General features: G+C 33.9%; 1 protein-coding gene across 1 annotated transcript; it reads left to right on the forward strand.

Annotated features, from left to right (window-relative positions):
- The first annotated feature begins 425 nt into the window (after window positions 1-425).
- LOC123692598 lies at window positions 426-2,998 on the forward strand. The gene is made up of 3 exons (XM_045637360.1): window positions 426-1,532; window positions 2,560-2,768; window positions 2,990-2,998. Exons 1-3 carry the CDS (start codon window positions 965-967, stop codon window positions 2,996-2,998), a joined length of 786 nt encoding a protein of 261 aa, XP_045493316.1. The 5' UTR covers window positions 426-964.
- The last annotated feature ends 9,861 nt before the right edge of the window (window positions 2,999-12,859 follow it).

A 12,859-nucleotide genomic window follows, 5' to 3' on the forward strand; every position in this document is an offset into this window, starting at 1 on the left:
AATGATCATGTCCCAACATCTCCACTGCGTTTAAATGCAAATTGGGGCATTTTCTCACAAAAAGAGCCATTAGCGGCGTTTCTGAAATAAGACGCAAGGCGCAAACAAACCCTTAACAGCGATAAACCGTGACCGGACTGATAACTTGCTATCTCATTATGGGGTTTAGGCTGCTTACACGCGAACGTTTTGTGAGTTTTTATTGAGAAAATGATAATGTAAACTAATAATATTCGTTGGAATCGTTTTGTACTTAAATGCCTTCTCTATTATACATTCTAGTTTTGTTGTAAAGATTTAGTTATTTGCAATTTACTCGAAGAATAATCAATCTACTCTGTAACTGAATCAAGTTAACCGAATTGAATCATTTATGTAGTAAAATTTTCACTTACCTACCGTAATATTATTAGGATGGTGGTGTCAACAGCAAAGTTAACATCAGCTGTTAGATTTTAAATTATAAAATTATTTAAAACGAATTGTATAGTGCTTAAATAGAAAATATTAGTAATTATTAACCATTACATTGTTGTACAAGTGAAAATTATTGTGAAACACACCTATGGGATCTACGCAACGTTTTGTATAACGCGGAGGTCAACGTGTCAACGGTTATCCAAATTCAAACATCTTCCATAAACCAGGGGAGTACTAGTTTTTTAATTTCATATTTAATTATAAACAACACCTACATTCATTTGTTATACCAACACCGCTCATATTTAATGAGCTACGTCACAATAAATACATTGGCACAAAAGTTACCGTCTCACTTTGCTTGACAAGTTGGAAGCAATTTAGAAGACAAAAACTTATCGCCCCAGACAATATTATTCTTTACTCTTACTACATCATACCGATAAACACTTATCAACATTTAGTACCTACTATCATAATAGTATTCAAATATAATTATCTCATACATTTTCTTTCATCCGTTTCAGCAACTAAAAAATACAACATGCTGACCCGCAAGGCAGTAGCTAAGGACATGGAGAATAAATTAAAAGCTACACTCCATGATTTGAAAGTTTCACAATCTTTATGTGAAAAACTCATACAAGAGCGGGATGAAAGTGAATTAGAAATTCAAGAAATAATTAAAAAGAACTCTCTTCTAAAAGCCGAGCTGGCTGAACTACACATGAAATACATTTGTAGTGAAGACAAGTGCAAAGCCCTCCAAGACGTTGTGGACAGCTTCCAGCAGTGCTCTAGTGACCATGAGATAGCTCTTAGCCGTATCGCTGAGTTGGAATGTAGCTTAATGGAAGTGCAAGAGGACAATCCCAAGCGGCAATGCAACACACCAAGTAGTCTTCATGATGAATTAGTTGAATGTGGACAGTTAAGTGGCTCTGTAAACTTTAAAAAAATCAATTTCTCTTCACATAAGAAGTTGAAAAAATACCTTAGATTAAGTAAGTTTATCAAGCGTACCCAATCAATAGTTAGGAAGAGTTCTTTAAAAAATGTAATTCAATTAGAGAAAGACAAGAAAAACCTGGTTCAAGAGTTAGACAAATATCATCCCACCAAAAACATTTTCATGTAAAATGTTGCCAAGACGAGCCCATTTGACTCGCACTGTCAAAAAGTTATCAGATCTCATGTAGAGCCAAGCTTCTAACACTACACGCCCTAACTCTACAAGGCCTAACTTCACAAACTCTACACCTTAGTCAAAATATGTGGCTTGGCCATTTCGCTACATTCACATCGGCGTAAGGTGAAAAATTAATTCACTGTTCATTACTTTTGTGTTATACAATAGTACTTGTAGTAACGAACGGCCAAGCCACATATTTTGACTAAGGTGTAGAGTTTGTGAAGTTAGGCCTTGTAGAGTTAGGGCGTGTAGTGTTAGAAGCTTGGCTCTACATGAGATCTGATAACTTTTTGACAGTGCGAGTCAAATGGGCTCGTCTTGGCAACATTTTACATGAAAATGTTTTTGGTGGGATTTCATTTCTTTTTGTAAGTTGTTTGTAACAAAATTTTCTAGTTATGTCGATTAAATTTTTAATTTTTTTTTAACAAGGAGTACCTATACATAAACATATATATCTAAGGGAACCAAGTTTTAGATTATTAGATTAGACCTCTAGCGTCATCAAAATTTAATTTAAAATTACAGGTCTCATACAAACTCCCATCCCCTAGTTTAAGGGTTTGGGGGATAAAAGTTACAAGTTTTATAATTTTTTTGTTGTTTGTGTGCTAATACTAGCTTACATACAAAATTTCAGCTTTCTAGGACATTAGGAAATACCTTAAGAATTTTGATGATCATCAGTGAGTCAGTGACGAAATTAGCGTTTTTTAGATATAAATAAAATCTGAAGTATAAAAGCTAATGTAATTAGAACTTAATATGTTCAATAAGTCCGCTATTGACAATATATCTATTATATATTTTGTTGATCTAGCATAATCCAAACCCAAGTTATGAGGGTTCAAAAAAACGTCGAAGCGCTTCGAGAAAAGGTAGGTAGTGCCCGTGCGCTTCGCTTGTTCGCTTGGCTCGTCTTGGCGGGGGCACTACCGTGCCCCCAGATAGGGATCTAGAATATTATAAAATCTTGTATGATGTAGAAACAAATGAATTAAAGGAGAAGATAGACTCTTTAAGTCATATGTTAAATGATGTCAACCAGAAATATTCTGCTGCTCAAATACAAATAAACGAGCATATACAACAGGCAGATGACTTAATTAAATTGAGTACTGAAAATATGAGCTTTGAGTCGCTGACCAATAATTATGTATGTCAGTGTTCAAAAAGTAACAATGAGCAAATGTCGTCCCATAAGCTTGACTGCACAGACATACATAGTGTAAAACCTGTGACAACAATTTCAACTAGTAAAACTAAACACCTTTCTGAGCAGGAAATTATTGTGTTGTCAGATAATATTGGTCAGGGTTTTGGCGCTATGCTCAACAATTTAGGGCTTAAAGTCACTAATATTTGCACTCCTAACAGTTCATTTAATTATATAATCAAATCACTTGACCATTTCAGTTTTAATAAGAATAATATTGTAATTATACTTTATGGAGATGTAAAAAATAAGGATATTGATGTAGGATTTCAAAAAATGTTGGAAATTAGTAGTAAGACTAAATGTAAATTTATGTTGTGTACATTGCCATACCTACCTGGTTTGACACAAGAACAAAATAGATTAATTCATAATATGAATTTAAAATTGTATAATGTAACAAATCATCATTGTGATGCATTTATTTACTTTGACATTAATTTGTGTATTAAATCTTTTACTTTGACAAAGAATACAGTGTATCTGCCATCTAGATATAAGCGAGAACTTGCTATGTTAATAGCATATAATATTAACCAGTCTGGTACATGTTCGGTATCAGACCCTGGATCTACTATAATTTTATGTAGTAGTAATTATATACACCAACCTAGTGTTGACAGAAAATCTAGCCCTAAGCTAGATTTAAACTAGTATATAAGACAACAGCTAAGCAGACTTTTTCTATTGTACATCAAAACATTCAAGGCTTGGCTAGCAAATTATTAGAAATAGAATTGTTTTTAAATCATAATAGTATTAAGGTTTTTTGTGTAACAGAACATTGGCTTAAACAATGTCAGTTGTTAATAAATATTGATAATTATAAATTAAAAAGTATATACTTCAGGACATATGCTATTCATGGAGGTTCTCTTATTTTTGTACATAATAGTGTAAAATGCAAAGAACGAACTGACATTGTTAGTCTTTCTGTAGAACGGACCATTGAACTGTCCTGTGTTGAACTGGAGCGTTACATTATTGTTTGCGTTTATAGACCCCCTTCCAGTGACTTTAATATGTTTGAGACAGTCATGGAAGAAATATTAAAGCGTTTAAGTAGGAGTAAAAAAAAAGTTATAGTATGTGGTGATTTTAATATTGATGTACTTTTACAAACACAAACGGCAACACGAATTGTTAATTTGTTTCAGTCATTTAACCTGTATAAACTTTTTAATGAACCCACACGAATTACACCTACTTCTGCAACCTGTATTGATAATATATACTGCGACTGCATCTGTTTAGAGAAAAATATTCTCAATACACTCACTTCGGATCACTGTGGCCAGAAAGTAGTTTTTGAATGGGATTGCTTACCTGAATTTAAAAGAACTAATGTTAGGCCTATAACTAAAAAAGGCATTAATAAATTTAGAGATAATATTAATAAAAACCTGCCCGTACTGAATGATCAATCCTGTCATAATAATCCTTGTGAAATGTTTAAAAATCTTTTTAATTTAGTTCATAGTGAATTTGAAAAAATATTTAAAGTTAAATCTTTAAATATTACCAAGGATTTACCATTTAGTAAATGGGCGACACCTAGCATACATAGGTGTAGGATTGTTCTTTATGAGTTATATGGTATGAAGCAATATAATAAAGATCCATCTTTTCTTAGTTATGTTAGAAATTACTCAAAAACTTTTAAAATTGTTTGTTTTACTGCGAAGCGTTTGTATATCAGGGATAAAATACGCGACTCGGATAATAAAGTTAAAACAGTTTGGTCTATTATTAATGGTGAAATGGGTAAAAGCAAATCAAGTAATACCATAAAACTTGTAAATAATGGCATGGTTATTGACAAAAATGCTGATGTTGCGCTTGCTTTTGAAGATTTCTTTAGTAGTGTCCCTGCTAGCATTACTAATAATTTAAATTCGTCTTCAATACTTGCAGAGACCTTTTTGAGGGACCATGTTGCGGGGTGCAGTACATTATTTGAATTGCGTCACGTAACTGCTAATGATATTGTTACAGCATTTAAGACACTTAATTTAAAAAATACTTGTGATCTTTGGGGAATGTCCGTAAATTTAGTTAATAATATAATAGAAAATATTGCAAACAATTTAGCTTTCATATTTAATAGGTGTTGTGACTATGGTACATTTCCTAATTTACTAAAGTTTAGTAAAGTTATACCTCTATTTAAAAAAGGTGATCAAGAAGACTGTAACAACTATAGACCTATCTCGATTTTACCAACATTAAGTAAAGTTTTTGAAAAGTTAATATTAAACCAATTGACTAGTCACTTTGTTTCTAATAATTTGCTGCACACCAAACAGTTTGGTTTCACAAAGGGGCGCTCAACCACAGATGCTGGAGTTGCACTACTAACACATATATATAAGGCATGGGAAAACTCAAAAAATGCTTTGGGGATATTTTGTGACCTCTCCAAGGCATTTGACTGCGTTGAACATTGTACTTTATTGCGTAAACTTAATCACTATGGGATTAAAGGACAAGCTCAGAACCTCATAGCCTCATACCTTCATGATAGGATACAAACTGTAGTTGTTAATGGAGAACGTTCTAGCGGTGCGTCAATTAACATTGGTGTTCCACAAGGATCTATTTTAGGACCCTTCTTGTTCTTGGTATATATCAATGATCTACCTTATTATTTACAGGATAGGTGTGAAATAGTTCTGTTTGCAGATGATACCTCATTAATATTCAATGTGGATAGGCATGACCCAAATGTTGACGAAGTGAACAGTACTCTTTTACACATATCCGACTGGTTTACTGCTAATAATTTATTATTAAATGCCAAAAAAACAACTTGTGTTGAATTTTTACTACCTAACGTTAAAAAGTTGAGCAGAAATATTACCTTGAACGGGGAGGTATTACACCCTACAGAATCGACTGTATTTCTTGGGTTAACATTGGACGAGAAACTACAGTGGGGAGCCCATGTCAACACCGCTGCAGGTAAGCTCAGTTCAGCAGCATATGCAGTCCGAAAGGTAAGGCATCTCACCGATGAAGATACAGCTAGATTGGTTTATTTCAGCTACTTTCATAGTATTATGTCCTATGGAATTCTACTATGGGGCAGGGCAGCAGATATAGAAACTATATTTATCTTACAGAAAAGAGCCATTCGCTCTATATATAATTTACGTGCTCGGGACTCACTAAGAGATCTCTTTAAGAATACTGGTATACTTACTCTACCATCACAGTATATATTTAATAATATTTTGCATGTACACAAAAACGCCGACTTACACACAAGAGTAGGAGATAGACACTGTTATGGCACAAGGAACAGAAATAGAATTGAAATGCCATTTTTCCGATTAGCTAAAGTTAAAAATTCATTTATGGGTCAAGGTATACGCTTTTACAATAGAATTCCTCATAATATTAGAGAGTTTAGTAGTTCTAAATTTAAAACTTATATAAAAAATGTACTAGTTCAGAGAGCGTACTACAGTATTCAGGAATATATGGACGATAAAAACCCATGGAGGGTTGTCGCGTAAAAACCACAGGATAGTTCTTTGTATATTATGATATATTATGTATTTAGATATAAGTTACATATTATGTAATATCGACATGATTTTAAAAGAGCAACTATGGAGTTTCTTGCCGATTCTTCTCCATAGATCACTGCTTTCCGAATCGGTGGTAAATGTTAAAATAATTATGTAATGACGATTCGAAAGTGCTACTAAATAGTAGTCTAATTGAATAAATGAATGTTTGAGTTTGAGTTTGAGTTTGATGTATATTTCAAATTTATAGCATTTTGTAGTTGTAACACCATAGAGCCAGTTCAAAATATACCTATCACCACATTTCATAATGTTCGCGAGCGTTTCCCTGTCCGTTTATAAGCGCCTTACACAATACAATATTCCAACTAAACACATGTGCCCCATCCCTAGCGGTTCCGGATTCCAATCCGACCTAATTACCCGAAATCTCATTAGGAGCTTAATAAGACGGATATTTTCCTATAATAAATTACTGAGGTGACACCGGCGCGCTTTGACTTTTTGTTGATAAACTTCGATTGCATCTGTTTGAACGGTTATGACATGTGGCTTGGAGGTGGATTTATGTATTAATAGCTAGAGAAACGTTTAATGATATGTTTGTCATAATTATAAGGTAAGTTTAGGAATTATTACAATACCAGCGACCCCGACACTAAAAGCCGTTTTATAGAACCAATCATGAGTTTAGTTTAGGTACTCCATAGTCCTCTGCGTAGTGCGTACCTACTACCTACTGACAAGTGGGACTCGGATATAAAATAGAGCCCTTGCTCTGTAGGAAGAGATTGGTAATTCACAAAGTTATGTGTAATGAATTCAGAAGAATCGTTTAAATTCAAGTCTAACCAAGAGTACGTTAAGGTGATAATTTATTTAAATAGCTATGACCATCTCAGTTTATTGTATAAAGATAACAAATTAAGTAAATTTTCTATGTATGTGAATTTTACACAGTTGATGTTTGCAATACGACTTCAATAACAATGAATATATATTCAAGCAGCTACCAACAACTTAACTTCATAGGTTCTCGCTAACCAATTGTTATCCCTATTCCCTACCATCACAAAGTATGTGGTTTGTTTTAACCTAAAAAGGTGCGATTTTATCAGGACTGGATTAACACATTGCATAAATGCGACAGAGCTATCGCCAATCTTCGCTTCGCTGATCTTGGATAGAGGTATTTGGGAGATTCCACGCGATTAAAGAAATGTGCAATTAAAGGTTTGAGATTTGGGTGGATAAAAAGATTTGAGAGGAAAACTAGATTCAATTTTATGTGAGTTTTTCTGTGAATCAAATGTTATAATTTAGTTTTATATCATTAAATCTAGTACCTCATATCCTAGAACTCATCATGCGCCATTCGTAACTGAAACTAAAAATTATTAGTGTTTAGGGGTAGGCTGTAGTTTAAACATAATATTACACTTAATTTTTGAAGTTTGTGTATGACTTTGTGTGTGACTTCACCCTTGAAAATCGTGCAATTGTAGCATTACACCTCAAATATAGTATGTTTTTCAAACAATTAGCGTGTTTTTTCATCTATTTTCAGCTTAAATTTCATACAAATCGGTGTTGTAGAGGCATAAAAGACAGGCAATCGCTTCCATAGTAAACGATTTTAATAAACAAAATTATGTGTAGGTATACATAAAACAGTACCTATTGAACCTTCTTTTACAAATTCAAACGAACTTTTGGTACCTAGATTCTCAGTTTCAGAAGCCCACCCGAAACTTTATGAATCGAAACTTAAGAATATTAAATGAAAATAAAAAAATAGATTGAATTCCATCAATGTAATTTTTAATGTAATTAATCTTTATGACTCTTAATGGCTACTTGCACTAAGTATATTAAGAATACATCCATATAAGAAACTTTATGACGTATGTCGAAATAAGTGCCGCAGAATTAGTCCGAGAGGCGATCGACAGTTGGCTTACAAGTTACAGAAACTGATCCAAGAGCTTGTTATATTATTATAAGATATTTTATTTATAGTGCTTCTCTGCTTATTTTTACAAGAGTTTACATGAATAAGTTTCAGTTTGTATTATAAAGCAGATTGAATAAAGCAGATTCGTAAAATCTAATATTTATGTAAATAATATATACTTAGGTATTTAAATAAAGATGCACGAAAGAACAATTATGACTTTTTATTTACCTTTCCTTTTCCTTTCCTCTCTATACGGTTAAGCTTATCTCGAAAAATTAGGACCGAATAACGTAGGTACCTAATGTCACTTATATAATCAAGAGTCAATGACCTTATACCTAGCTTAAGAGCATAATAGCATCAAGCTGGAGCCATGCAGCCTATAGTGAGCTCTCCTTATTCCTTACCTATATCAAAATGTTGTGCAGAGATAAGTACCTAGTACATATTAACATTTAAAAGATATGCTACGAATTGAGAAGTTCCATCGCTTTTGGCGACTTCGGTTGAAAATTGGATATACTAGGTACAGATACATTATAAAGTTAGCTACCTCCTTTTATAAAAAGCATAAATCGAGGATAAGAAAATAAACTATGAAACAATGTGTGATAAAATACCTTAGGAGGTAAAATATATAGGTAGAGCCCCTAAGTACTTAATGTTATTCTAAGCTAATGCTTCGATTGTGTTCTCAATCCATGGAAGGAATTATGTTCTGTTGGATAGGTAGGTATATATTAGTTTTCGTGGCTTAACTTTCCTGTAACAAGTGATAACTGCGTTAAAAACAACCGACTTCAAACTTGCACTTCCAAAATTTACAAATACCTACAGACAAAAATGCTCATAAAATAAAAACTACTGGGCCTATCCGAATAAAATTTTTATGGGACCAATTCGACACCATCCCGCATCGAACAAAAAAAGAATCACGTAAATCGGTTCAGAAACCTCGGAGTAATCGGTGTACATACATAAAAAAAAAAAATATACCGGCCGAATTGATAACCTCCTCCTTTTTTTGAAGTCGGTTATAAATCAATTTGATTTAGAAAAGGAAAGTGTTATATTTATAGTCAGGACACAGTCCTTCGTCTTGATATAGGTAACCTATAAAAACAAATTTCTATCTATAGGTAGCTACTATACAAACTAAATAAAAGAGATCTTATTATGCTTGAGAAGGGAATATACTGCGACTAAACACGTAATGCAGAGATATCTAGACTAGACCATTAGGCTTTAGCACTAATTTATTCACCGTAAAGACAGCTTTATGTGCGATCTAAGAAGCCCCTATATATCTGCTTTCATCTCTACCTCTGTGATTGCAAAATAACTTTTACAACCTTAAAAATAGGATACAAAATGAAACTTTATGTATAACCGTTTGAACCAAGGCGTATGTATATAAGAATGATAAATGGGAGGAGTTGTGTAACTTTGCTATGTAATATGTATGAAGAAATACCTAGTTTATTCTAATATGGAAAATACCGTTTAAAGTGCGTACATATGTTTTCTCGCTTCTCACGAGTGATTCCTAGGAATTATTCATTTATACAGATAGTTAAACGAGGAATACATAATCCGATCTTACATAAATTCCAAGCCGATAATCACAATAAAAAGTCAATTATATGGATATGACAATAATTTCAACTTTCGTATTTAATACAAGAAATACTCAGTTTCTAGAATTGTGGAGATACACGCAAATAGAAAGTTTTAAGCACGATTTATTCATTATTTATATTTTATTCAGCAAGACAGGAATCTTGTGCGATTTACTGCTTTCTTTATAAAACTGTGAAACCGTGTATAACTCTTTTCTGTATCTAGCAATTGCACGAGAACTTAGATTAGTCATATTTTGTTATACTTACTTACCATTAGCTAAGATTTTGTCGCAGAAATTCATAAAACAGATTATAACTTACCTATGTTATCATACGAATTACATACGTGTGCAACACACGGTTTTCATTTAAACTAGAGAATAGAAGTTCATAGTTTTTCAGCACATTTAATTTAAAAAATAACCATATGTAGAGACACCGTCAAATGTCTACATCTTCAGCACACCCTTACCTTAAAATTGCTTATTACATGTTATTTCAATCACATCTTATTAGCTTTTGGATTATTTACACGCTTATTAAACGCATGCAATATACGAGTAGGTAAATTTTAACGTAGAGCTCAAGCTCTACTAATTAAAAAATCTTTTTTTTTGTATTAAGATAGCAACGTATTATTCGGTTTTAGCGTAGGTATTAGGTAAACTTAATTCTACGGTTGTAGTGTACTGTAAATAGGAAATAGATTATAGTTTAGGTACTATTTATCCATTAAGTTCAACCATAAAATAATAACCAACATCAGACATATTCCGCATTTAATGGTCCATTTAATAAAAAATGCAGCCATATTGCAACCAGACCAATAAACACGCCTAAAACACTTTTTATGGCATGACATAAAAATAGTAGTGTACTGAAAGTCGAAACACAATTACAGATTTGCGGAAACATGGCCTTGCGTCGTTGAGGCATGTTGAGTATTAGGAAATCGTTAGAAACATATTAATATGATATTGTTGAAGATGTTTTTATAAGTGCAGCGCCTTCTTTTATACAGCAGCATAGGAGAGTAATGCATACTTGAAATACGCGTGTAATTAGTTTTGTTTATGGTTGTTCTATATCAAATGAGGTTGGTGGATTGCCCGATTGTAAGTTGTCGGCAATCTCCACAACTTATGTATCTACATACAATTCTAAAATTAAAAAAGGCAAAGGTTTAACGACGGGAAGAAAGGAAATGGGCTGGGCGAGGTGAAGAAAAAAATACGAGCTTTCGGCGGCCTCCACTCATCGCACGAAGTAATGTAGCGCTGACATTTTACTATTTCTCGTCGAACTCTGTGAAAATATGGTAGGTACCCTTCCCAGTGCTGGGTTATAAAAAATTAAACTTTTATTAAATATATGCAAAAAATAAGGTTCGATAATCGATATACCTAATTCGCCCACGGGGTAAAAAACATAGATACGGTTTGGTCTTTTACTCTACATCTATATTCTAGACTAGCTTTCCGCCTGCGGCTTCGCCCGCGTTTTCAAAGAAAAGCCCGCATAGTTCCCGTTCCCGTGGGGTTTCCTGGATAAAACCTAGCCTATATTACTCGTGGATATAATGTAGCTTTCGAATTATTATTATTTTATTATTATTCAGCCATGGCTGTCCCACTGCTGGGCAAAGGCCTCTCTTCCCTTCATCCACGTTTTCCTATTGTGAGCAATTTTTGTCCACTCCTTGCAATGAGAGTCCAGTTCGTCGCGCCATCTGATTTTGGGCCTTCCACGCAGCCTTTTTCCATTGTCGGGGATCCACATAGTGGTGATTTTTGCCCACAACTCTTCGGACATTCGGCAAACATGTCCAGCCCAGTTCCATTTGAGCTCGGCAGCTTTATGGGCTACGTCGACAATCTGTGTTTTTGAGCGCAGCGTTCTATTTTGTATACGATCAGAAAGCTTTACGCCCAAAATGCTGCGCTCCATTGATCTTTGGCAAACCCCAAGTGCGGACTTTTGGCGATCAGTCAATGACCAAGTCTGTGCACCGTAGGTGAGGATGGGCAAGATGCACATGTCCATGAGCCTTCGTTTTAGTGAAAGAGGCAAGTCTCCTTTCATCAGCTCTTTCATCGACCAAAAGCTTCTCCAAGCGTTTTCAATGCGTTTGGCAACTTCTTGATCCTGCCTTGCTTGAAAAGAAACTATTTGGCCAAGGTAAGTATACTCATCGACATATGCAACCGACCCACCCTCGACAATGATGGTGGTTTTGGTGCTGTTAGTCATAAGCTTTGTTTTGGTCATGTTCATCTGAAGTCCGACCCTGAGGCTTGCATCGCTCAGGTCTTCGAGCATTGTTTGTAGCTCAGAGGCTGTGGAGGAAAAGAGAACAATATCATCAGCAAAGCGAAGGTTTGTTAATCGATGCTCACCGATTTTAAAACCTTTGTTCTGCCATCGAGCTGCCAAGCTTCTAAATACTTCTTCCAAGGTAGCATTGAAGAGTTTTGGAGATAATGCTTTCGAATGGTGAAAGAATTTTTAAAATCGGTCCAGTAGTTTATGAGCCTATTCATTACAATCAAACAAACAAACAAACAAACAAACAAAGTTTTCCTCTTTATAATATTAGTGTAGATAAAATACCTACAATTTGTTTTTTTGACAGTATAATGTACAAAGTAATATTTACTTAATACATTAATTGTACTAAGTATGATTTATATTTTATACCTGTTTTCAATATGTATACGTTTTCACTGCGTAAAATAAAAATAAAGTTAAACAAATGCTTTTCTTTTCCAAAATGAAACTTGAACTTTACAATATGCACAAATAGATACGTTACTAGGACTAAGGTATTAACACTAGGTGAAGCGATCGGACGAAATTGGATAATCCAGTTAAGTAGTTCCGGAGGTGTAGAGTGTTGGATAAACAAGTAGCTGTTTATAC

Source organism: Colias croceus, chromosome 6 (genome assembly GCF_905220415.1).
Source record: "Colias croceus chromosome 6, ilColCroc2.1".
In the NCBI taxonomy this organism is placed as follows: Eukaryota; Metazoa; Arthropoda; class Insecta; order Lepidoptera; family Pieridae; genus Colias; species Colias croceus.

Excerpts from the sequence above, each read along its gene's own strand:
- LOC123692598 (XM_045637360.1), top strand. The coding sequence starts at position 965 with ATGCTGACCCGCAAGGCAGTAGCTAAGGACATGGAGAATAAATTAAAA. Across the intron at positions 1,533-2,559 it reads TCAAGAGTTAGACAAATATC|ATAGGGATCTAGAATATTAT; the intron begins ATCCCACCAAAA and ends CCGTGCCCCCAG.